General features: G+C 50.4%; 1 protein-coding gene across 1 annotated transcript; it reads left to right on the top strand.

Moving 5' to 3' along the window:
* Positions 1 to 539: 539 nt before the first annotated feature.
* On the top strand, positions 540 to 27,800 carry CACNG4 (calcium voltage-gated channel auxiliary subunit gamma 4). The gene is made up of 5 exons (XM_072112808.1): positions 540 to 776; positions 2,259 to 2,423; positions 20,189 to 20,272; positions 25,065 to 25,205; positions 25,557 to 27,800. Exons 1-5 carry the CDS (start codon positions 674 to 676, stop codon positions 26,090 to 26,092), a joined length of 1,029 nt encoding a protein of 342 aa, XP_071968909.1. The 5' UTR covers positions 540 to 673; the 3' UTR covers positions 26,093 to 27,800.
* Positions 27,801 to 27,834: the final 34 nt, after the last annotated feature.

Below are 27,834 nucleotides of genomic sequence, written 5' to 3'. Positions count from 1 at the left end.
AGACACTGCTCACTCCCCCTCTATCAGTGTAGCCCCCCAGACACTGCTCACTCCTCCGCTATCAGTGTAGCCCCCCAGACACTGCTCACTCCTCCTCTATCAGTGTAGCCCCCCAGACACTGCTCACTCCTCCTCTATCAGTGTAGCCCCCCAGACACTGCTCACTCCTCCTCTATCAGTGTAGCCCCCCAGACACTGCTCACTCCTCCTCTATCAGTGTAGCCCCCCAGACACTGCTCACTCCTCCTCTATCAGTGTAGCCCCCCCAGACACTGCTCACTCCTCCTCTATCAGTGTAGCCCCCCAGACACTGCTCACTCCCCCTCTATCAGTGTAGCCCCCCAGTCCTTAGGTCCATATACATTGTTCTGTCTTGTTCTCCTTCCCCCAGACCCTGGAGAGCAGCAGACAAAGGAATGATCTCTTCATGTCCTGACAGTCAGGGGGTCCGCAGCCTCTCATCCAGCAATGTAAGGGTTGAGGAGGGTGGGGGGTGGTAAACCCCCCATGTGCCATGCTCCTCATACTCCCAGGAGTTGTGTCCTCCTCCTCCTCCTCTGGATGTTACTGTCTCCTGGCGGGGGGCTTGTTTTCCTCCCTGTAGATCCCTGGGGGTCTCAGCCTGCCAGAGCCCCTCGTGCTGTTATCCCTGGTCCTCCCTGATTGGTGGCGGATGCAGGAGGAGGGTCCAGGCTGGAAGGTTAGGAGCCCCATCATCTTCATGAGGAGTAACAGTCCAGGAGGATCCGAGGAGAACAAAGCTACTTCACTGGGAGGTTACTGATGCTAGAGGACGAGCGCTGAGACCCCCGTCCTGCTGAGACCCCCCTCATCCTGAGACCCCTGCCCTGCTGAGACCCCCCTCCTGCTGAGACCCCCCTCATCCTGAGACCCCTTCCCTGCTGAGACCCCCGTCCTGCTGAGACCCCCCTCATCCTGAGACCCCTGCCCTGCTGAGACCCCCCTCCTGCTGAGACCCCCCTCATCCTGAGACCCCTTCCCTGCTGAGACCCCCCTCCTGCTGAGACCCCCCTCATCCTGAGACCCCCGTCCTGCTGAGACCCCCGCCCTGCTTAGACCCCCCTCCTGCTGAGACCCTTTTTGTGCTGAGACCCCCCTCCTGCTGAGACCCTTTTTGTGCTGAGACCCCCGTCCTGCTGAGACCCCCGTCCTGCTGAGACCCCCGTCCTGCTGAGACCCCCTCATCCTGAGACCCCTGCCCTGCTGAGACCCCCCTCCTGCTGAGACCCCCCTCATCCTGAGACCCCTGCCCTGCTGAGACCCCCCTCCTGCTGAGACCCCCCTCCTGCTGAGACCCTCCTCCTGCTGAGACCCTCCTCCCGCTGAGACCCCCGTCCCGCTGAGACCCCCATCCCGCTGAGACCCCCCTCATCCTGAGACCCCCGTCCTGCTGAGACCCCCGTCCTGCTGAGACCCCCCTCATCCTGAGACCCCCGTCCTGCTGAGACCCCCCTCCTGCTGAGACCCCCGCCCTGCTGAGACCCCCGCCCTGCTGAGACCCCCCTCCTGCTGAGACCCCCCTCCTGCTGAGACCCCCGTCCTGCTGAGACTCCCCTCATCCTGAGACCCCCCTCCTGCTGAGACCCCCCTCATCCTGAGACCCCCGTCCTGCTGAGACCCCTGCCCTGCTGAGACCCCTGCCCTGCTGAGAGCCCCCTCCTGCTGAGACCCTCCTCGTGCTGAGACCCTCCTCGTGCTGAGACCCTCCTCGTGCTGAGACCCTCCTCGTGCTGAGACCCCCGTCCTGCTGAGACCCCCGTCCTGCTGAGACCCCCCTCATCCTGAGACCCCCCTCATCCTGAGACCCCCGTCCTGCTGAGACCCCCGTCCTGCTGAGACCCCCCTCATCCTGAGACCCCTGCCCTGCTGAGACCCCCCTCCTGCTGAGACCCCCCTCATCCTGAGACCCCTGCCCTCCCGAGACCCCCGCCCTCCCGAGACCCCCGCCCTCCCGAGACCCCCGCCCTGCTGAGACCCCTGCCCTGCTGAGACCCCCGTCCTACTGAGACCCCTGCCCTGCCTAGACCCCTGTCCTGCCTAGACCCCTGTGTTGCTGTGCCCCCCTCCTGCTGAGCCCCTCTTCCCTGTGAGACCCCCAGGTGTTGCTCATGCCCCCTGCTCTGAGCCCTTTGCCTGGAGATGTTGTAGTTGGGTGGGCACTGCTGGAGCATGAAGCACCATGGTCTGGTGTGATCGTGGGGTGCAGATGTTGCTGACCACTGTGGGGGCTTTTGCAGCCTTCAGCCTCATGACCATCGCCATCGGCACTGACTATTGGCTCTATTCCCGGGCTCATATCTGCAACGGGACCAACCTGAGCACTGAGGACCCTCAGAGCCAAGCCAAGAAGACCAAAGGGGACCTGACCCACTCCGGCCTCTGGAGGATCTGCTGCATCGAGGGTAAGTGTGTCCCGCAGCTGCTCCTGTGCAGTGTGGAGGTCATGAACTAGGGCCACAGCACGAGGGGCCACAGCACGAGGGGCCACAGCACGAGGGGCCACAGCATGAGGGACCACAACACGAGGGGCCACAGCACTAGGGGCATAGAACTAAGGACCACAGCACGAGGGGCCACAGCACTAGGGACACAGACCTAAGGACCACAGCACGAGGGGCCACAGCACTAGGGGCATAGAACTAAGGACCACAGCATGAGGGGCCACAGCACTAGGGGCATAGAACTAAGGACCACAGCATGAGGGGCCACAGCACTAGGGGCATAGAACTAAGGACCACAGCACGAGGGGCCACAGCACTAGGGACACAGACCTAAGGACCACAGCATGAGGGACCACAGCACGAGGGGCCACAGCACTACGGACACAGAACTAAGGACCACAGCACGAGGGGCCACAGCACTAGGGGCATAGAACTAAGGACCACAGCACGAGGGGCCACAGCACTAGGGGCATCGAACTAAGGACCACAGCATGAGGGGCCACAGCACTAGGGGCCACAGCACAAGGGGTCACAGCACTAGGGACACAGAACTAAGGACCACAGCACGAGGGGCCACAGCACTACGGACACAGAACTAAGGACCACAGCATGAGGGACCACAGCACGAGGGGCCACAGCACTACGGACACAGAACTAAGGACCACAGCATGAGGGACCACAGCACGAGGGGCCACAGCACTAGGGGCATCGAACTAAGGACCACAGCACGAGGGGCCACAGCACTAGGGGCCACAGCACGAGGGGCCACAGCACTAGGGGCATAGAACTAAGGACCACAGCACGAGGGGCCACAGCACTAGGGGCATAGAACTAAGGACCACAGCATGAGGGGCCACAGCACTAGGGGCCACAGCACAAGGGGTCACAGAAATAAGGACCACAGCATGAGAGGCCACAGCACGAGGGGCCACAGCACTAGGGACACAGAACTAAGGACCACAGCACTAGGGGCTATAGCATGAGGGGCAACAGCACTAGGGGCCACAGAACTAAGGACCACAGCACTAGGGGCTACAGCATGAGGGGCCACAGCACGAGGGGCCACAGCACTTGGGCCACAGCACAAGGGGTCACAGAAATAAGGACCACAGCACGAGGGGCCACTGCACTAGGGACACAGAACTAAGGACCACAGCACTAGGGGCTACAGCATGAGGGGCAACAGCACTAGGGGCCACAGCACAAGGGGTCACAGAACTAAGGACCACAGCATGAGGGACCACAGCATGAGGGACCACAGCACGAGGGGCCACAGCACAAGGGGTGACAGAACTAAGGACCACAGCACGAGGGGCCACAGCACTAGGGGCATAGAACTAAGGACCACAGCACTAGGGGCATCGAACTAAGGACCACAGCATGAGGGGCCACAGCACTAGGGGCCACAGCACTACGGACACAGAACTAAGGACCACAGCATGAGGGACCACAGCACGAGGGGCCACAGCACTAGGGGCATCGAACTAAGGACCACAGCACGAGGGGCCACAGCACGAGGGGCCACAGCACTAGGGGCATCGAACTAAGGACCACAGCATGAGGGGCCACAGCACTAGGGGCCACAGCACGAGGGGCCACAGCACTAGGGGCATAGAACTAAGGACCACAGCACGAGGGGCCACAGCACTAGGGGCATAGAACTAAGGACCACAGCATGAGGGGCCACAGCACTAGGGGCCACAGCACAAGGGGTCACAGAAATAAGGACCACAGCATGAGAGGCCACAGCACGAGGGGCCACAGCACTAGGGACACAGAACTAAGGACCACAGCACTAGGGGCTATAGCATGAGGGGCAACAGCACTAGGGGCCACAGAACTAAGGACCACAGCACTAGGGGCTACAGCATGAGGGGCCACAGCACGAGGGGCCACAGCACTTGGGCCACAGCACAAGGGGTCACAGAAATAAGGACCACAGCACGAGGGGCCACTGCACTAGGGACACAGAACTAAGGACCACAGCACTAGGGGCTACAGCATGAGGGGCAACAGCACTAGGGGCCACAGCACAAGGGGTCACAGAACTAAGGACCACAGCACTAGGGGCTACAGCATGAGGGACCACAGCACGAGGGGCCACAGCACAAGGGGTGACAGAACTAAGGACCACAGCACGAGGGGCCACAGCACTAGGGGCATAGAACTAAGGACCACAGCACTAGGGGCATCGAACTAAGGACCACAGCATGAGGGGCCACAGCACTAGGGGCATCGAACTAAGGACCACAGCATGAGGGGCCACAGCACTAGGGGCATCGAACTAAGGACCACAGCACGAGGGGCCACTGCACTAGGGACACAGAACTTAGGACCACAGCACTAGGGGCTACAGCATGAGGGGCAACAGCACTAGGGGCCACAGCACAAGGGGTCACAGAACTAAGGACCACAGCACGAGGGACCACAGCACGAGGGACCACAGCACGAGGGGCCACAGCACAAGGGGTCATAGAACTAAGGACCACAGCACGAGGGGCCACAGCACTAGGGGCATAGAACTAAGGACCACAGCACTAGGGGCATCGAACTAAGGACCACAGCATGAGGGGCCACAGCACTAGGGGCATAGAACTAAGGACCACAGCATGAGGGGCCACAGCACTAGGGACCACAGCACAAGGGGTCACAGAAATAAGGACCACAGCACGAGAGGCCACAGCACGAGAGGCCACTGCACTAGGGACACAGAACTAAGGACCACAGCACTAGGGGCTACAGCATGAGGGGCAACAGCACAAGGGGCCACAGAACTAAGGACCACAGCACTAGGGGCTACAGCATGAGGGGCCACAGCACTTGGGGCATAGAACTAAGGACCACAGCACGAGGGGCCACAGCACTAGGGGCATAGAACTAAGGACCACAGCACTAGGGGCTACAGCATGAGGGGCCACAGCACTAGGGACACAGACCTAAGGACCACAGCACTAGGATGTGAACCTCGGAGCAGGAGCTCCAAATGTAGTTACATTATACACTGTGTGGGGCATGGAGACCACTACCGATGACTACTGACTAATGGAGACCACTACCGATGACCACTGACTAATGGAGACCACTACCGATGACCACTGACTAATGGAGACCGCTACCGATGACTACTGACTGATGGAGACCACTACCGATGACAACTGACTAATGGAGACCACTACCGATGACTACTGACTAACGGAGACCACTACCGATGACCACTGACTAACGGAGACCACTACCGATGACCACTGACTAATGGAGACCACTACCGATGACCACTGACTAATGGAGACCACTACCGATGACAACTGACTAATGGAGACCACTACCGATGACTACTGAATAAGGGAGACCACTACCGATGACCACTGACTAACGGAGACCACTACCGATGACCACTGACTAATGGAGACCACTACCGATGACTACTGACTAATGGAGACCACTACCAATGACTACTGACTAATGGAGACCACCACCGATGACTACTGACTAATGGAGACCACTACCGATGACCACTGACTAATGGAGACCACTACCAAAGACTACTGACTAATGGAGACCACTACCAATGACTACTGACTAATGGAGACCACTACCAATGACTACTGACTAATGGAGACCACTACCGATGACCACTGACTAATGGAAACCACTACCAATGACTACTGACTAATGGAGACCACTACCGATGACTACTGACTAATGGAGACCATTACCGATGACCACTGACTAATGGAGACCATTACCGATGACCACTGACTAATGGAGACCACTACCGATGACTACTGACTAATGGAGACCAATACCGATGACCACTGACTAATGGAGACCATTACCGATGACCACTGACTAATGGAGACCACTACCGATGACTACTAACTAATGGAGACCAATACCGATGACTACTGACTAATGGAGACCCCTACCGATGACTACTGACTAATGGAGACCACTACCGATGACTACTGACTAATGGAGACCACTACCGATGACTACTGACTAATGGAGACCACTACCTATGACTACTGACTAATGGAGACCACCACCGATGACTACTGACTAATGGAGACCACTACCGATGACTACTGACTAATGGAGACCACTACCTATGACCACTGACTAATGGAGACCACCACCGATGACTACTGACTAATGGAGACCACTACCGATGACTACTGACTAATGGAGACCGCTACTGATGACTACTGACTATTGGAGACCACTACCGATGACTACTGACTAATGGAGACCAATACCGATGACCACTGACTAATGGAGACCCCTACCGATGACTACTGACTAATGGAGACCAGTACTGATGACTACTGACTAATGGAGACCAATACTGATGACCACTGACTAATGGAGACCACTACCGATGACTACTGACTAATGGAGACCACTACCTATGACGCCTGACTAATGGAGACCACTACCGATGACTACTGACTAATGGAGACCACCACCGATGACTACTGACTAATGGAGACCACTACCGATGACTACTGACTAATGGAGACCACCACCGATGACTACTGACTAATGGAGACCACTACCGATGACCACTGACTAATGGCGACCACTACCGATGACTACTGACTAATGGAGACTACTACCGATGACTACTGACTAATAGAGACCACTACCAATGACCACTGACTAATGAAGACCACCACCGATGACTACTGACTAATGGAGACCATGACCGATGACTACTGACTAATGGAGACCACTACCGATGACCACTGACTAATGGAGACCCCTACCGATGACTACTGACTAATGGAGACCACTACCGATGACTACTGACTAATGAAGACCACTACTGATGACTACTGACTTATGGAGACCACTACCGATGACTACTGACTAAGGGAGACCAATACCGATGACTACTGACTAATGGAGACTCCTACCGATGCCTACTGACTAATGGAGACTACTACCGATGACTACTGACTAATGGAGACCAGTACTGATGACTACTGACTAATGGAGACCACTACCGATGACTACTGACTAATGGAGACCACGACCGATGACTACTGACTAATGGAGACCACGACTGATGACTACTGACTAAGGGAGACCACTACCGATGACCACTGACTAATGGAGACCACTACTGATGACCACTGACTAATGGAGAGCACTACCGATGACCACTGACTAATGGAGACCCCTACCGATGACTACTGACTAATGGAGACCACTACCGATGACTACTGACTAATGGAGACCACTACCGATGACTACTGACTAATGGAGACCCTTACCGATGACCACTGACTAATGGAGACCCTTACCGATGACTACTGACTAAGGGAGACCACTACCGATGACCACTGACTAAGGGAGACCACTACCGATGACCACTGACTAAGGGAGACCACTACCGATGACCACTGACTAATGGAGACCACCACCGATGACTACTGACTAGTGGAGAGCACTACCGATGACTACTGACTAGTGGAGAGCACTACCGATGACTACTGACTAATGGAGACCACTACCGATGACTACTGACTAATGGAGACCACGACCGATGACTACTGACTAATGGAGACCACCACCGATGACTATTGAGCAGTACTTTCCACAACTGAAGACTTCTGAGCAAGGCTGACCACTACTGATGATTACTGACCGGTGCTGACCACTACTGATGATTACTGACCGGTGCTGACCACTACTGATGATTACTGACCGGTGCTGACCACTACTGATGATTACTGACCGGTGCTGACCACAACTGATGATTACTGACTGGTGCTGACCACAACTGATGATTACTGTCCGGTGCTGACCACAACTGATGATTACTGACCGGTGCTGACCACTACTGATGATTACTGACCGGTGCTGACCACAACTGATGATTACTGACCGGTGCTGACCACTATTGATGACTTCTGATTAGTGCTGAGCCCGACTGATGACTACTGATTAGTGCTGACCACTAGTGATGACTAATGACAAGTGCTGACCACTACTGACCACTGCTGACCATTACTGTGCTTACAACTACTGATAACTACTGACCAGTGCTGAGCCCTACTGATGACTACTGACCAGTGCTGAGCCCTACTGATGACTACTGACCAATGCTGTCATTACTGATGGCTATTGATGAGTCAGTCTACAGTCTAATGTAATTTCTGCTACCAGTCAGTCCTCAGTCTAGTATAATCACTATTACAAGTCAGTCCTCAGTCTAGTATAATCACTGCCACCAGCCAGTCCTCAGTGTAGTGTAATCACTGCCACCAGTCAGTCCTCAGTCTAGTATAATCACTGCCACCAGTCAGTCCTCAGTCTAGTATAATCACTGCCACCAGTCAGTCCTCAGTCTAGTATAATCACTGCCACCAGTCAGTCCTCAGTCTAGTATAATCACTGCCACCAGCCAGTCCTCAGTGTAGTGTAATCACTGCCACCAGTCAGTCCTCAGTCTAGTATAATCACTGCCACCAGTCAGTCCTCAGTCTAGTATAATCACTGCCACCAGTCAGTCCTTAGTCTAGTATGATGACTTCCACCAGTCAGTCCTCGGTCTAGCATGATCGCTGCCACCAGTCAGTCCTCAGTCTATTATAATCACTGCCACCAGTCAGAACTCAGTTTAATATGATGACTTCCACCAGTCAGTCCTCAGTCTAGTATAATCACTGCCACCAGCCAGTCCTCAGTGTAGTGTAATCACTGCCACCAGTCAGTCCTCAGTCTAGTATAATCACTGCCACCAGTCAGTCCTCAGTCTAGTATAATCACTGCCACCAGTCAGTCCTTAGTCTAGTATAATGACTTCCACCAGTCAGTCCTCGGTCTAGCATGATCGCTGCCACCAGTCAGTCCTCAGTCTATTATAATCACTGCCACCAGCTAGTTCTCAGTCTAGTATAATCACTGCCACCAGTCAGTCCTCAGTCTAGTATAATCCCTGCGGCCAGTCAGTCCTCAGTTTAGTATGATGACTTCCACCAGTCAGTCCTCAGTCTAGTATAATCACTGCCACCAGTCAGTCCTCAGTCTAGTATAATCACTGGCACCAATCAGTCCTCTGTCTAATATAATCACTGCCACCAGTCAGTCCTCGGTCTAGTATAATCACTGCCACTAGTCAGTCCTCGGTCTAGTATAATCACTGCCACCAGTTAGTCCTCAGTCTAGTATAATCACTACCACCAATCAGACCTCGGTCTAGTATAATCACTGCCACCAGTCAGTTCTCTGTTTAGTATAATAACTGCCACCAGTCAGTCCTCAGTCTAGTGTAATCACTGCCACCAATCAGACCTCGGTCTAGTATAATCACTGCCATCAGTCAGTCCTCGGTCTAGTATAATGACTGCCACCAGTTAGTTCTCAGTCTAGTATAATCACTACCACCAGCCAGTCCTCAGTGTAGTGTAATCACTGCCACCAGTCAGTACTCAGTCTAGTATAATCACTACCACAAGTCAGACCTCAGTCTAGTATAATCACTACCACAAGTCAGTCCTCAGTCTAGTATAATCACTGCCACCAGTCAGTCCTCAGTCTAGTATAATCACTACCACCAGTCAGTCCTCAGTCTAGTATAATCACTGCCACCAGTCAGTCCTCAGTCTAGTATAATCACTACCACCAATCAGACCTCGGTCTAGTATAATCACTGCCACCAGTCAGTTCTCTGTTTAGTATAATAACTGCCACCAGTCAGTCCTCAGTCTAGTGTAATCACTGCCACCAATCAGACCTCGGTCTAGTATAATCACTGCCATCAGTCAGTCCTCGGTCTAGTATAATGACTGCCACCAGTTAGTTCTCAGTCTAGTATAATCACTACCACAAGTCAGACCTCAGTCTAGTATAATCACTACCACAAGTCAGTCCTCAGTCTAGTATAATCACTGCCACCAGTCAGTCCTCAGTCTAGTATAATCACTACCACCAGTCAGTCCTCAGTCTAGTATAATCACTGCCACCAGTCAGTCCTCAGTCTAGTATAATCACTACCACAAGTCAGTCCTCAGTCTAGTATAATCACTACCACCAGTCAGTCCTCAGTCTAGTATAATCACTACCACAAGTCAGTCCTCAGTCTAGTATAATCACTACCACAAGTCAGTCCTCAGTCTAGTATAATCACTACCACCAGTCAGTCCTCAGTCTAGTATAATCACTGCCACCAGTCAGTCCTCAGTCTAGTATAATCACTGCCACCAGTCAGTCCTCAGTCTAGTATAATCACTGCCACCAGTCAGTCCTCAGTCTAGTATAATCACTGCCACCAGTGAGTGAGGAGAAGTAGTACTGTGCGCTGTCCATATATACAGGAGAAGTAGTACTGTGCACTGTCCATATATACAGGAGAAGTAGTACTGTGCACTGTCCATATATACAGGAGAAGTAGTACTGTGCACTGTCCATATGTACAGGAGAAGTAGTAATGTGCACTGTATATATATACAGGAGAAGTAGTACTGTGCATTGCCCATATATACAGGAGAAGTAGTACTGTGCACTGCCCATATATACAGGAGAAGCTGTATAGTGCACTGCCATATATACAGGAGAAGTAGTACTGTGCACTGTATATACGGGAGAAGTAGTACTGTGCACTGTCCATATATACACGAGAAGTAGTACTGTGCACAGTACATATATACAGGAGAAGTAGTACTGTGCACTGTCCATATATACAGGAGAAGTAGTACTGTGCACTGTATATATACAGGAGAAGTAGTACTGTGCACTGTATATATACAGGTGAAGTAGTACTGTGCACTGCCCATATATACAGGAGAAGTAGTACTGTGCACTGTATATATACAGGAGAAGTAGTACTGTGCACTGTATATATACAGGAGAAGTAGTACTGTGCACTGCCCATATATAGAGGAGAAGTAGTACTGTGCACTGCCCATATATACAGGAGAAGTAGTACTGTGCACATATATACAGGAGAAGTAGTACTGTGCACTGTCCATATATACAGGAGAAGTAGTACTGTGCACTGGATATATACAGGAGAAGTAGTACTGTGCACTGTATATATGCAGGAGAAGTAGTACTGTGCACTGTATATATGCAGGAGAAGTAGTACTGTGCACTGCCCATATATACAGGAGAAGTAGTACTGTGCACTGCCCATATATACAGGAGAAGTAGTACTGTGCACATATATACAGGAGAAGTAGTACTGTGCACTGCCCATATATATATACAGGAGAAGTAGTACTGTGCACTGTATATATATATATACAGGAGAAGTAGTACTGTGCACATATATACAGGAGAAGTAGTACTGTGCACTGTATATACAGGAGAAGTAGTACTGTGCACTGCCCATATATACAGGTGAAGTAGTACTGTGCACTGTGTATATATATATATATATATATACAGGAGAAGTAGTACTGTGCACATATATACAGGAGAAGTAGTACTGTGCACTGTATATACAGGAGAAGTAGTACTGTGCACTGTCCATATATACAGGAGAAGTAGTACTGTGCACTGTATATATACAGGAGAAGTAGTACTGTGCACTGTATATATGCAGGAGAAGTAGTACTGTGCACTGCCCATATATACAGGAGAAGTAGTACTGTGCACTGCCCATATATACAGGAGAAGTAGTACTGTGCACATATATACAGGAGAAGTAGTACTGTGCACTGCCCATATATATATACAGGAGAAGTAGTACTGTGCACTGTATATATATATATATACAGGAGAAGTAGTACTGTGCACATATATACAGGAGAAGTAGTACTGTGCACTGTATATACAGGAGAAGTAGTACTGTGCACTGCCCATATATACAGGTGAAGTAGTACTGTGCACTGTGTATATATATATATATACAGGAGAAGTAGTACTGTGCACTGTATATATACAGGAGAAGTAGTACTGTGCACTGTATATACAGAAAAAGTAGTACTGTGCACTGCCCATATATACAGGAGAAGTAGTACTGTGCACTGTGTATATACAGGAGAAGTAGTACTGTGCACTATATATATACAGGAGAAGTAGTACTGTGCACTGTATATATACAGGAGAAGTAGTACTGTGCACTGTATATATACAGGAGAAGTAGTACTGTGCACTGCCCATATATACAGGAGAAGTAGTACTGTGCACTGTATATATATACAGGAGAAGTAGTACTGTGCACTGTATATATATACAGGAGAAGTAGTACTGTGCACTGTATATATATACAGGAGAAGTAGTACTGTGCAGTGTATATACAGGAGAAGTAGTACTGTGCACTGTATATATATACAGGAGAAGTAGTACTGTGCAGTGTATATACAGGAGAAGTAGTACTGTGCACTGTGTATATATACAGGAGAAGTAGTACTGTGCACTGTATATATATACAGGAGAAGTAGTACTGTGCAGTGTATATACAGGAGAAGTAGTACTGTGCACTGTATATATACAGGAGAAGTAGTACTGTGCGCTTTATATATACACAGGAGAAGTAGTACTGTGCACTGTGTATATATACAGGAGAAGTAGTACTGTGCACTGTATATATACACAGGAGAAGTAGTACTGTGCACTGTGTATATATACAGGAGAAGTAGTACTGTGCACTGCCCATATATACAGGAGAAGTAGTACTGTGCACTGTATATATATATACAGGAGAAGTAGTACTGTGCACATATATACAGGAGAAGTAGTACTGTGCACTGTATATACAGGAGAAGTAGTACTGTGCACTGCCCATATATACAGGAGAAGTAGTACTGTGCACTGTATATACAGGAGAAGTAGTACTGTGCACTGCCCATATATACAGGTGAAGTAGTACTGTGCACTGTATATATACAGGTGAAGTAGTACTGTGCAGTGTGTATATACAGGAGAAGTAGTACTGTGCACTGTATATATACAGGAGAAGTAGTGCTGTGCACTGTATATATACAGGAGAAGTAGTACTGTGCACTGTATATATACAGGAGAAATAGTACTGTGTATATATATACAGGAGAAGTAGTACTGTGCACTGTATATATACAGGAGAAGTAGTACTGTGCACTGTGTATATATACACAGGAGAAGTAGTACTGTGCACTGTATATATACAGGAGAAGTAGTACTGTGCACTGTATATATATACAGGAGAAGTAGTACTGTGCACTGTATATATACAGGAGAAGTAGTACTGTGCACTGTATATACAGGAGAAGTAGTACTGTGCGCTGTGTATATATACAGGAGAAGTAGTACTGTGCACTGTATATATACAGGAGAAGTAGTACTGTGCACTGTATATATGCAGGAGAAGTAGTACTGTGCACTGCCCATATATACAGGAGAAGTAGTACTGTGCACTGCCCATATATACAGGAGAAGTAGTACTGTGCACATATATACAGGAGAAGTAGTACTGTGCACTGCCCATATATATATATACAGGAGAAGTAGTACTGTGCACTGTATATATATATATATATACAGGAGAAGTAGTACTGTGCACATATATACAGGAGAAGTAGTACTGTGCACTGTATATACAGGAGAAGTAGTACTGTGCACTGCCCATATATACAGGTGAAGTAGTACTGTGCACTGTGTATATATATATATATATACAGGAGAAGTAGTACTGTGCACTGTATATATACAGGAGAAGTAGTACTGTGCACTGTATATACAGAAAAAGTAGTACTGTGCACTGCCCATATATACAGGAGAAGTAGTACTGTGCACTGTGTATATACAGGAGAAGTAGTACTGTGCGCTGTATATATACACAGGAGAAGTAGTACTGTGCACTGTGTATATATACAGGAGAAGTAGTACTGTGCACTGTATATATACACAGGAGAAGTAGTACTGTGCACTGTGTATATATACAGGAGAAGTAGTACTGTGCACTGCCCATATATACAGGAGAAGTAGTACTGTGCACTGTATATATATATACAGGAGAAGTAGTACTGTGCACATATATACAGGAGAAGTAGTACTGTCACTGTATATACAGGAGAAGTAGTACTGTGCACTGCCCATATATACAGGAGAAGTAGTACTGTGCACTGTATATACAGGAGAAGTAGTACTGTGCACTGCCCATATATACAGGTGAAGTAGTACTGTGCACTGTATATATACAGGTGAAGTAGTACTGTGCAGTGTGTATATACAGGAGAAGTAGTACTGTGCACTGTATATATACAGGAGAAGTAGTACTGTGCACTGTATATATACAGGAGAAGTAGTACTGTGTATATATATACAGGAGAAGTAGTACTGTGCACTGTATATATACAGGAGAAGTAGTACTGTGCACTGTGTATATATACACAGGAGAAGTAGTACTGTGCACTGTATATATACAGGAGAAGTAGTACTGTGCACTGTATATATATACAGGAGAAGTAGTACTGTGCACTGTATATATACAGGAGAAGTAGTACTGTGCACTGTATATACAGGAGAAGTAGTACTGTGCGCTGTGTATATATACAGGAGAAGTAGTACTGTGCACTGTGTATATACAGGAGAAGTAGTACTGTGCGCTGTGTATATATACAGGAGAAGTAGTACTGTGCACTGTATATACAGGAGAAGTAGTACTGTGCACTGTATATACAGGAGAAGTTGTACTGTGCACTGCCCATATATACAGGAGAAGTAGTACTGTGCACTGTGTATATACAGGAGAAGTAGTACTGTGCACTGTGTATATATACAGGAGAAGTAGTACTGTGCGCTGTGTATATATACAGGAGAAGTAGTACTGTGCACTGTGTATATACAGGAGAAGTAGTACTGTGCACTGTATATATACAGGAGAAGTAGTACTGTGCACTGTGTATATATACAGGAGAAGTAGTACTGTGCACTGTATATACAGGAGAAGTAGTACTGTGCACTGTATATATATACAGGAGAAGTAGTACTGTGCACTGTATATATACAGGAGAAGTAGTACTGTGCACTGTGTATATACAGGAGAAGTAGTACTGTGCACTGCCCATATATACAGGAGAAGTAGTACTGTGCACTGCCCATATATACAGGAGAAGTAGTACTGTGCACTGTATATACAGGAGAAGTAGTACTGTGCACTGTATATACAGGAGAAGTTGTACTGTGTAATGATGGAATCAGTGGAAGCTGCTGGTGGATGTGGGGTCTTCTGCCCGGATGATTCCTGTGATTCATGATGATCGGAGGTGACAGTGATAATCCCGCTGCCGCGCTCTTGTATGTGAGATGTGGCATTTGGCGAGTAATCGGGGACAGGCGTGCGCCGGCAGGAGATGCCCCCGGCTCGCCCCCTGTCACGCCATTAGTAGACCCCGTTATCCGGTCACCGGGAGCACTGAGCCACATCTGAGCCCTGGTGCCACGGCCGCCGTGTCATCTCCTTCCGTGGGATCTGATGCCATTCACAGTCCTAGTATTACATGGGTGTAAGAAGTCAACATTTAAGGTTTATAAATCTCTTATCACTTGTCATGGCCCCAGCTCCGGGCAAGACATGGGGCATCAGGGATGGTGCTGGGGGCATTCATCTCATACTTGGTAGATTTGTAGATAGTTGGTCATAAAAACCTCCACTCAGAACTATTCCATGTGAGTGCGATGCAGGACAGAGAGCGGGTAACAGGTCACTGCTGGAGTTTATTGACCTGAGGTCTTGATATTTCCACTGCAATGGTTGGATGTTCTGGTTGGGTCCTTAGCTCTAACAGTTTTTTAATCTTCTTCCTACGCTGTAAGTACAGTCTTGTCATGGTGGTTGGGTCTACTGCTGTGATGACTGGGACTCTATCATGGTGGTTGGGTCTACTGCTGTGATGACTGGGACTCTATCATGGTGGTTGGGTCTACTGCTGTGATGTCTGGGTCTCTATCATGGTGGTTGGTTCTTCTGCTGTGATGTCTGGGTCTCTATCATGGTGGTTGGGTCTACTGCTGTGATGTCTGGGTCTCTATCATGGTGATTGGGTCTTCTACTCTTATGTCTGGGACTCTATCATGGTGGTTGGGTCTACTGCTGTGATATCTGGGTCTCTATCATGGTGGTTGGGTCTTCTGCTGTGATGTCTGGGACTCTATCATGGTGGTTGGGTCTTCTGCTGTGATGTCTGGGTCTCTATCATGGTGGTTGGGTCTTCTGCTGTTATGTCTGGGTCTCTATCATGGTGGTTGGGTCTACTGCTGTGATGTCTGGGTCTCTATCATGGTGATTGGGTCTTCTACTCTTATGTCTGGGACTCTATCATGGTGGTTGGGTCTTCTGCTGTGATGTCTGGGTCTCTATCATGGTGGTTGGGTCTTCTGCTGTTATGTCTGGGACTCTATCATGGTGGTTGGGTCTTCTGCTGTTATGTCTGGGTCTCTATCATGGTGGTTGGGTCTTCTGCTGTTATGTTTGGGTCTCTATCATGGTGATTGGGTCTTCTGCTGTGATGTCTGGGACTCTATCATGGTGGTTGGGTCTTCTGCTGTGATGTCTGGGACTCTATCATGGTGGTTGAGTCTTCTGCTGTGATGTCTGGGACTCTATCATGGTGGTTGGGTCTTCTGCTGTGATGTCTGGGACTCTATCATGGTGGTTGGGTCTTCTGCTGTGATGTCTGGGACTCTATCATGGTGGTTGGGTCTTCTGCTGTGATGTCTGGGACTCTATCATGGTGGTTGGGTCTTCTGCTCTGATGTCTGGGACTCCATCATGGTGGTTGGGTCTTCTGCTCTGATGTTTGGGTCTCTATCATGGTGATTGGGTCTTCTGCTGTGATGTCTGGGACTCTATCATGCTGGTTGGGTCTTCTGCTGTGATGTCTGGGACTCTATCATGGTGATTGGGTCTTCTGCTGTGATGTCTGGGACTCTATCATGGTGGTTGGGTCTTCTGCTGTTATGTCTGGGACTCTATCATGGTGGTTGGGTCTCCTGCTGTGATGTCTGGGTCTCTATCATGGTGGTTGGGTCTTCTGCTCTGATGTCTGGGATTCTATCATGGTGGTTGGGTCTTCTGCTCTGATGTCTGGGTCTCTATCATGGTGGTTGGGTCTTCTGCTCTGATGTCTGGGACTCTATCATGGTGGTTGGGTCTTCTGCTCTGATGTCTGGGTCTCTATCATGGTGGTTGGGTCTTCTGCTCTGATGTCTGGGACTCTATCATGGTGGTTGGTTCTTCTGCTGTGATGTCTGGGACTCTATCATGGTGGTTGGGTCTTCTGCTGTGATGTCTGGGACTCTATCATGGTGGTTGGTTCTTCTGCTGTGATGTCTGGGACTCTATCATGGTGGTTGGGTCTTCTGCTGTGATGTCTGGGACTCTATCATGGTGGTTGGGTCTTCTGCTGTTATGTCTGGGTCTCTATCATGGTGGTTGGGTCTTCTGCTGTGATGTCTGGGTCTCTATCATGGTGGTTGGGTCTTCTGCTCTGATGTCTGGGTCTCTATCATGGTGGTTGGTTCTTCTGCTGTGATGTCTGGGTCTCTATCATGGTGGTTGGGTCTTCTGCTGTGATGTCTGGGTCTCTATCATGGTGGTTGGTTCTTCTGCTGTGATGTCTGGGACTCTATCATGGTGGTTGGGTCTTCTGCTGTGATGTCTGGGACTCTATCATGGTGGTTGGTTCTTCTGCTGTGATGTCTGGGACTCTATCATGGTGGTTGGGTCTTCTGCTGTGATGTCTGGGACTCTATCATGGTGGTTGGGTCTTCTGCTGTGATGTCTGGGACCCTATCATGGTGGTTGGGTCTTCTGCTGTGATGTCTGGGTCTCTATCATGGTGGTTGGGTCTTCTGCTGTGATGTCTGGGTCTCTATCATGGTGGTTGGTTCTTCTGCTGTGATGCCTGGGTCTCTATCATGGTAGTTGGGTCTTCTGCTGTGATGTCTGGGTCTCTATCATGGTGGTTGGGTCTTCTGCTGTGATGTCTGGGACTCTATCATGGTGGTTGGGTCTTCTGCTGTGATGTCTGGGACTCTATCATGGTGATTGGGTCTTCTGCTGTGATGTCTGGGTCTCTATCATGGTGGTTGGGTCTTCTGCTGTGATGTCTGGGACTCTATCATGGTGGTTGGGTCTTCTGCTGTTATGTCTGGGTCTCTATCATGGTGGTTGGGTCTTCTGCTGTGATGTCTGGGTCTCTATCATGGTGGTTGGTTCTTCTGCTGTGATGTCTGGGTCTCTATCATGGTGGTTGGGTCTTCTGCTGTGATGTCTGGGACTCTATCATGGTGGTTGGTTCTTCTGCTGTGATGTCTGGGTCTCTATCATGGTGGTTGGGTCTTCTGCTGTGATGTCTGGGTCTCTATCATGGTGGTTGGTTCTTCTGCTGTGATGTCTGGGTCTCTATCATGGTGGTTGGGTCTTCTGCTGTGATGTCTGGGTCTCTATCATGGTGGTTGGTTCTTCTGCTGTGATGTCTGGGACTCTATCATGGTGGTTGGGTCTTCTGCTGTGATGTCTGGGTCTCTATCATGGTGGTTGGGTCTTCTGCTGTGATGTCTGGGTCTCTATCATGGTGGTTGGGTCTACTGCTGTGATATCTGGGTCTCTATCATGGTGGTTGGGTCTTCTGCTGTGATGTCTGGGACTCTATCATGGTGGCTGGTTCTTCTGCTGTGATGTCTGGGTCTCTATCATGGTGGTTGGGTCTTCTGCTGTGATGTCTGGGTCTCTATCATGGTGGTTGGGTCTTCTGCTGTGATGTCTGGGTCTCTATCATGGTGGTTGGGTCTTCTGCTGTGATGTCTGGGTCTCTATCATGGTGGTTGGGTCTTCTGCTATGATGTCTGGGTCTCTATCATGGTGGTTGGGTCTTCTGCTGTGATGTCTGGGTCTCTATCATGGTGGTTGGGTCTTCTGCTGTGATGTCTGGGTCTCTATCATGGTGGTTGGGTCTTCTGCTGTTATGTCTGGGACTCTATCATGGTGGTTGGGTCTTCTGCTGTGATGTCTGGGTCTCTATCATGGTGGTTGGGTCTTCTGCTATGATGTCTGGGTCTCTATCATGGTGGTTGGGTCTTCTGCTATGATGTCTTGGTCTCTATCATGGTGGTTGGGTCTTCTGCTGTGATGTCTGGGTCTCTATCATGGTGATTGGGTCTTCTGCTGTGATGTCTGGGTCTCTATCATGGTGGTTGGGTCTTCTGCTATGATGTCTTGGTCTCTATCATGGTGGTTGGGTCTTCTGCTGTGATGTCTGGGTCTCTATCATGGTGGTTGGGTCTTCTGCTGTGATGTCTGGGTCTCTATCATGGTGGTTGGGTCTTCTGCTGTGATGTCTGGGTCTCTATCATGGTGGTTGGGTCTTCTGCTGTGATGTCTGGGTCTCTATCATGGTGGTTGGGTCTTCTGCTGTGATGTCTGGGTCTCTATCATGGTGGTTGGGTCTTCTGCTGTGATGTCTGGGACTCTATCATGGTGGTTGGGTCTTCTGCTATGATGTCTTGGTCTCTATCATGGTGGTTGGGTCTTCTGCTGTGATGTCTGGGTCTCTATCATGGTGGTAAGGTCTTCTACTGAGGTGGATACGTTGGAGGTTCTTTCATGGAGGTTCTTCTGTTTAGGGTTTCAGTTCGGATTGGAGAATGGCTCTGGGTATTCTGCGATGGAAATCCTTCCTGGACACTTGTCTTCTGTCCTATCTGGTGGCCTTCAGTGATGCCGGGAGGTTTTCTATAGAGGTCGCAGAGGGATTTCAAAATAGTAACAGCCGCCATTTTGTATTCTGTGTTTTCAGGTCTCTACAAAGGAAACTGCTTCAGGATTAATCACTTCCCAGAAGACAATGACTACGACCATGACAGCTCCGAATATCTACTGCGTGAGTACAGCCCCAAATGGGATTGTGGGAACTAGGGAGGGACATTGTTATATCAGGGGGGCGGGGCTGTGATTACCTCTCACACAGGATATACAGGCAGGGGGCGGGGCTGTGATTACCTCTCACACAGGATATACAGGCAGGGGGCGGGGCTGTGATTACCTCTCACACAGGATATACAGGCAGGGGGCGGGGCTGTGACTACCTCTCACACAGGATATACAGGCAGGGGGCGGGGCTGTGACTACCTCTCACACAGGATATACAGGCAGGGGGCGGGGCTGTGACTACCTCTCACACAGGATATACAGGCAGGGGGCGGGGCTGTGACTACCTCTCACACAGGATATACAGGCAGGGGGCGGGGCTGTGACTACCTCTCACACAGGATATACAGGCAGGGGGCGGGGCTGTGATTACCTCTCACACAGGATATACAGGCAGGGGGCGGGGCTGTGACTACCTCTCACACAGGATATACAGGCAGGGGGCGTGGTTGTGACCTCACACACAGGATATACAGGCAGGGGGCGGGGCTGTGACTACTTCTCACACAGGATATACAGGCAGGGGGCGGGGCTGTGACTACCTCTCACACAGGATATACAGGCAGGGGGCGGGGCTGTGACTACCTCTCACACAGGATATACAGGCGGGGGCGGGGCTGTGACTACCTCTCACACAGGATATACAGGCAGGGGGCGGGGCTGTGACTACCATCACACAGGATATACAGGCAGGGGGCGGGGCCGTGACTACCATCACACAGGATATACAGGATGTAGTAATAGGTGGAGGAGTCTGTACACATACACTGAGGATATTAGTTCTGGATGTGATTATAATAAGATCTGCTTTCTCTCTGGCATTTGGGGATTAGTCGGGGTGACGTCTCCTTGTAGTCTGTGATCCTCTGTGATCATTCATTTAGGCACCAAAAGCATATAAGACCTGATGTAAGGTGCTTGATAAAGTTTTTTGAAAACGAACAAATTTCATTGAAAAAACTTTATTCGTCACAATCTTCAGTGCAATTTACTTTTCCATTTTTAAGACAAAATCCAGCTCCGGCCTGAGGAGCGGCCTGAACCCTCCGGCCCCGTGTCCGCCCTCCGTACCTGATGCTTTATGATGTTTCTAGTTCATTCAGGGGTTTTTAGCGGAAAAAGAAGAGAAGACATTTCCAAAAATAGTCGAGGCCTGGGGGGCCTTTGCTGAAGCGTAAACCCCCTCCCCCACCACACGAAACTCTCCGAGTCACAGCCACCCAGGGAAATAGAGAAAGATATCAAAGCCGACAGAATTTTTGAAGATTTTCAGTTAGTAGGTGATAGTGGGGCAGAGAAGTGTCCTCCACACAGGGGCGTCCCCCCACCGCAGCTCACAGCGTCCCCCTGCGCCCCCATATCCCCCTATCCCCAGCTGTCCACTCCTGACCCTTCCTGCCCTCACAAAGACCCATGAACCCACAACCCTCTGACCCTAATGTCTGCCCCCTCAGGACCATGAACTCCCCATCACCCTCTGACCCTAATGTCTGCCCCCTCAGGACCATGAACTCCTAATCACCCTCTGACCCTAATGTCTGCCCCCTCAGGACCATGAACTCCTAATCACCCTCTGACCCTAATGTCTGCTCCCTCAGGACCATGAACTCCCCATCACCCTCTGACCCTAATGTCTGCCCCCTCAGGACTATGAACTCCTAATCACCCTCTGACCCTAATGTCTGCCCCCACAGGACCATGACCTCCTAATCGCCCTCTGACCCTAATGTCTGCCCCCTCAGGACCATGAGCTCCTAATCACCCTCTGACCCTAATGTCTGCCCCCTCAGGACCATGACCTCCTAATCACCCTCTGACCCTAATGTCTGCCCCCTCAGGACCATGAACTCCTAATCACCCTCTGACCCTAATGTCTGCCCCCTCAGGACCATGAACTCCTAATCACCCTCTGACCCTAATGTCTGCCCCCTCAGGACCATGAACTCCTAATCACCCTCTGACCCTAATGTCTGCCCCCTCAGGACCATGAACTCCTAATCACCCTCTGACCCTAATGTCTGCCCCCTCAGGACCATGAACTCCCCATCACCCTCTGACCCTAATGTCTGCCACCACAGGACCATGACCTCCTAATCGCCCTCTGACCCTAATGTCTGCCCCCACAGGACCATGACCTCCTAATCGCCCTCTGACCCTAATGTCTGCCCCCTCAGGACCATGACCTCCTAATCACCCTCTGACCCTAATGTCTGCCCCCTCAGGACCATGAACTCCCCATCACCCTCTGACCCTAATGTCTGCCCCCACAGGACCATGACCTCCTAATCGCCCTCTGACCCTAATGTCTGCCCCCACAGGACCATGACCTCCTAATCGCCCTCTGACCCTAATGTCTGCCCCCTCAGGACCATGAACTCCTAATCACCCTCTGACCCTAATGTCTGCCCCCTCAGGACCATGAACTCCTAATCACCCTCTGACCCTAATGTCTGCCCCCTCAGGACCATGAACTCCTAATCACCCTCTGACCCTAATGTCTGCCCCCTCAGGACCATGACCTCCTAATCGCCCTCTGACCCTAATGTCTGCCCCCACAGGACCATGACCTCCTAATCGCCCTCTGACCCTAATGTCTGCCCCCTCAGGACCATGACCTCCTAATCACCCTCTGACCCTAATGTCTGCCCCCTCAGGACCATAACCTCCTAATCACCCTCTGACCCTAATGTCTGCCCCCTCAGGACTATGAACTCCTAATCACCCTCTGACCCTAATGTCTGCTCCCTCAGGACCATGACCTCCTAATCACCCTCTGACCCTAATGTCTGCCCCCTCAGGACCATGAACTCCTAATCACCCTCTGACCCTAATGTCTGCTCCCTCAGGACCATGAACTCCTAATCACCCTCTGACCCTAATGTCTGCTCCCTCAGGACCATGACCTCCTAATCACCCTCTGACCCTAATGTCTGCCCCCTCAGGACCATGAACTCCTAATCACCCTCTGACCCTAATGTCTGCCCCCACAGGACCATGACCTCCTAATCGCCCTCTGACCCTAATGTCTGCCCCCTCAGGACCATGAACTCCTAATCACCCTCTGACCCTAATGTCTGCCCCCTCAGGACCATGAACTCCTAATCACCCTCTGACCCTAATGTCTGCCCCCTCAGGACCATGAACTCCTAATCACCCTCTGACCCTAATGTCTGCCCCCTCAGGACCATGAACTCCTAATCACCCTCTGACCCTAATGTCTGCCCCCTCAGGACCATGAACTCCTAATCACCCTCTGACCCTAATGTCTGCCCCCTCAGGACCATGACCTCCTAATCACCCTCTGACCCTAATGTCTGCCCCCTCAGGACCATGAACTCCCCATCACCCTCTGACCCTAATGTCTGCCCCCTCAGGACCATGAACTCCTAATCACCCTCTGACCCTAATGTCTGTCCCCTCAGGACCATGAACTCCCCATCACCCTCTGACCCTAATGTCTGCCCCCTCAGGACCATGAACTCCTAATCACCCTCTGACCCTAATGTCTGCCCCCTCAGGACCATGAACTCCTAATCACCCTCTGACCCTAATGTCTGCCCCCTCAGGACCATGAACTCCTAATCACCCTCTGACCCTAATGTCTGCCCCCTCAGGACCATGACCTCCTAATCACCCTCTGACCCTAATGTCTGCCCCCTCAGGACCATGACCTCCTAATCACCCTCTGACCCTAATGTCTGCCCCCTCAGGACCATGAACTCCTAATCACCCTCTGACCCTAATGTCTGCCCCCTCAGGACCATGAACTCCTAATCACCCTCTGACCCTAATGTCTGCCCCCTTAGGACCATGAACGCCTAATCACCCTCTGACCCTAATGTCTGCCCCCTCAGGACCATGAACTCCTAATCACCCTCTGACCCTAATGTCTGCTCCCTCAGGACCATGAACGCCTAATCACCCTCTGACCCTAATGTCTGCCCCCTCAGGACCATGAACTCCTAATCACCCTCTGACCCTAATGTCTGCTCCCTCAGGACCATGAGCTCCTAATCACCCTCTGACCCTAATGTCTGCTCCCTCAGGACCATGAGCTCCTAATCACCCTCTGACCCTAATGTCTGCCCCCTCAGGACCATGACCTCCTAATCACCCTCTGACCCTAATGTCTGCCCCCTCAGGACCATGAACTCCCCATCACCCTCTGACCCTAATGTCTGCTCCCTCAGGACCATGAACTCCTAATCACCCTCTGACCCTAATGTCTGCTCCCTCAGGACCATGACCTCCTAATCACCCTCTGACCCTAATGTCTGCCCCCTCAGGACCATGAACTCCTAATCACCCTCTGACCCTAATGTCTGCCCCCTCAGGATCACCCCTCACCTGACCATCCTCAATTACCCCATTAATCCAAGAAACTCTATAAATCATGGTTGGCAGCCCATCCCCCACCCCGCACCCTCAGGAACCCCCATTGTTCCTGTGGCAGCCTCAGAGCCCCCTGCCCTGCCATGTACACCGGCATCAGCCCATCCCCCTTCCCTATGTAGGTATTACTGTTCCCCAGAGCTGACACTCTTACCCCCTCTTGGTGCGGCTGATGCTGTGTGACGGCCCCAGAGCTGTAATCTGTGCGCAGCCGCGGTGGGGGGGCCCTGCCAGGGAGCAATGATACCACCACATGGCTGCAGCCTTCTCCTGAGCTGGGAGGGGTCCAGAGTATTTGGGAGGGGGCTCATCCCCAGGCTTGGTCTGTAACACTGTCCTGTTATGTCCCGCAGGTATCGTCCGCGCCTCCAGTGTCTTCCCCATCCTCAGCACCATCTTACTGTTGCTGGGAGGACTGTGTGTCGGGGCCGGACGCATCTACAACAGACGGAATAACATCCTCCTGAGCGCCGGCATACTCTTTGTGGCAGCTGGTGAGTACAGCCATGGCATCTCAGTCACCCTCTGTCACCACTGCCCCATCACCGCTAGGATTGGCCTGCTCACCCATTCATCCACCATGCTTTACACTACAGCTTTGATTACATAGTTGACTCCACCTCATCTGCATTCTGCATTGGAATTTCCAGAACAATTGGCACCGCCATGGGGCACACGAAGACCCCACAATGTTCTATGATGGATTCTCTTACCCTTTTGTACTCTCTAACTGCAGCTGTTCCCCTACAGAACACTGATCATTGCCCATCCACATCTGTTGTTGCTCTGCCATCCTCCACACTTTACACTGCAGCGCTGCTCTATGATTGTCCTTCTGCTCTCAGGTCTCAGTAACATCATTGGGATCATCGTGTATATATCCAGCAATGCTGGAGACCCCAGCGACAAGAAGGATGAGGATAAGAAGAACCACTACAACTACGGCTGGTCCTTCTACTTTGGGGCCCTGTCCTTTATTGTAGCAGAGACAATTGGGGTTCTGGCCGTAAATATTTATATAGAGCGAAACAAGGAGATCAGGTTCAAGTCCAAGAGGGATTTCATCCGGTCCTCAACCTCCCCCTACGCTAGAATACCCAGCTACAGGTATCGGAGGAGACGGTCTCGCTCCAGCTCCAGGTCCACAGAGGCTTCTCCATCCCGAGAACTGTCCCCAGCTGCCATTAAGTATGCCAGTGCCATCCCCATGGGGGACATTTCCATGTACACTCTGACCAGGGAACCCCTGAAAATCACCACAATGGCCGGCTTTACCCCAGATCATGATCCCAGCTTCATGCAGGTCCATAACTGCTTCCAGAAGGAACTGCAGGAGGGTCTGCAGATCAGTGTGATGAACCGAAGGACCACCCCAGTATGAGCAGTGCCTTGTGTCGTGTGTGGGTGATCAGGTGGGAGCATATTAATCCATGAGAAGAAGTGGTACTGCCATGGGGCAAACACTAACCCCACCCCTGTTCTGTGATGTTTCACCCTTCACACTCAGTATTAAAGTTTTCAGGTCTCGGAGAAGCAAGGAAGGTCCAGGGTGATCAATATGGGGCAAGAAATGATCGTGCCCTCAAAAATCAGACTGGAATCAGTCCCCAAAAATATTCACAAAAACCGCAGGTCATGTGGCAGAGAGGATATTTCTGCAGGTTTTCTGTTATTATCTGATGAGGGTCTCATGAGGCTTCACTGCTTACAATATGTAGCCCCGCCCTCAGTGCACTGGTAAGTTTCAATATAATATGACTGGTCTATGTGTCTCCAAAGACGCTAATACACCCAGCAACATCGAGGACAGAGGAGAGGACAAACAAATTGATTGCAAGTGTCTTAGTATTCAGGTAGTGACCGGTATCAGAGACCGCGGTGCTTTACCTGCAGCCTTCTGGCCTCGCTAGTGAACAATGGTTGGACGAGGTCTTCTTACCCAAATGCATTAGTGTTGCTTTGATCATGAGTCTACATTGTCACCTCATATGATCCCCCTCCAGCCCCTCATAAGCTTGGCCAACATGTTGTCCATGGTCCCTCAATGCTTTCAGTAGAGTTCTGCACCTTGGGGGAACCTAGCATATCATTGACAAAAACCTGAAAAATTTTAGGGGCACGTTTGTTATTCTTCTTGGGAGCAGACCATTGCGGTGCCTCCCCTTATCTACGCCTGTCCCATTGTTACGGCCTCGTCCATAAGTTATGGTAACAATGAGTTGTGTGGTGAAAGCCTAATGGGAAGTCTCCCTATAAAACTCAGGACCCCCCCCCCCATGTTATTCATTGTAGATACATTCCACATTGTGAACTTCCAAAAAGTTGGATTATATGAAGTTGAAAACCACAAAGTGACTAAAACCCGAGTAGTATTCATTGTGATGTAGTGTAGATACATATGTCACTTTATTACACCAACTCCACCACCATTGTCTACAGTCCTCAAGGACCATCTCCAAATCCTTATCTACAGTCCTCAAGGACCATCTCCAAATCCTTATCTACAGTCCTCAAGGACCATCTCCAAATCCTTATCTACAGTCCTCACGGACGAATTCCACCACCATTATTCGCAGTCTTCAAGGACCTTCTCCACCAAAATTGTCAATAGTCCTCAAGGACCAACACCACCACCATTGTCCACAGGTCTCAAGGACCAACACCACCACCAGTGTCCAGTCCTCAAGGACCAACTTCGCCACCATTGTCTACAGACCTCAAGGACCAACAGCACCAACATTGTCTGTAGTTATCAAGGATCAACTTCACCAATCCTGTCTACAGATAATTTTGTTGTCTATATAAATCATGGACCAGCACTTGGAGACGTTTCATTCCAGCCTTCATTGGCTCATGTTCAGGTCCAGGCAGTACCGGCCTTTCCCTCCAGACAGGGTTGGGCTGGAGGACCGGGCAGGGGGTCCCTGATGCCTCCAGACATGAAGGGCTTCTTACTACTCTCTACAGTAACACAAGAACTCCCCTGAAAATGGACAAAGAAAAGGAATAATACAGAAATGTCAGACTGTGCTCGTAATCCTGGAAATGTCTTTCCTAAAATGTTGTGTTTTTAAAAGAATATTTCCCAACGCTGAGCATTATGGGTGTTTTTTTTACTGGGGG

Source organism: Engystomops pustulosus, chromosome 6, assembly GCF_040894005.1.
Source record: "Engystomops pustulosus chromosome 6, aEngPut4.maternal, whole genome shotgun sequence".
Classification (NCBI taxonomy): Eukaryota; Metazoa; Chordata; class Amphibia; order Anura; family Leptodactylidae; genus Engystomops; species Engystomops pustulosus.
The sequence above is the reverse complement of the archived record's forward strand: the minus strand, read 5'-3'. Positions and strand labels throughout refer to the sequence as shown.

Bases quoted from the DNA above. Each gene is read 5' to 3' on its own strand.
- CACNG4 (XM_072112808.1), top strand. From the start codon at position 674: ATGCAGGAGGAGGGTCCAGGCTGGAAGGTTAGGAGCCCCATCATCTTC. The intron at 2,424-20,188 runs GTAAGTGTGTCC...CTGTGTTTTCAG, and splicing joins GAGGATCTGCTGCATCGAGG to GTCTCTACAAAGGAAACTGC. The intron at 20,273-25,064 runs GTGAGTACAGCC...TATGTCCCGCAG, and splicing joins CAGCTCCGAATATCTACTGC to GTATCGTCCGCGCCTCCAGT.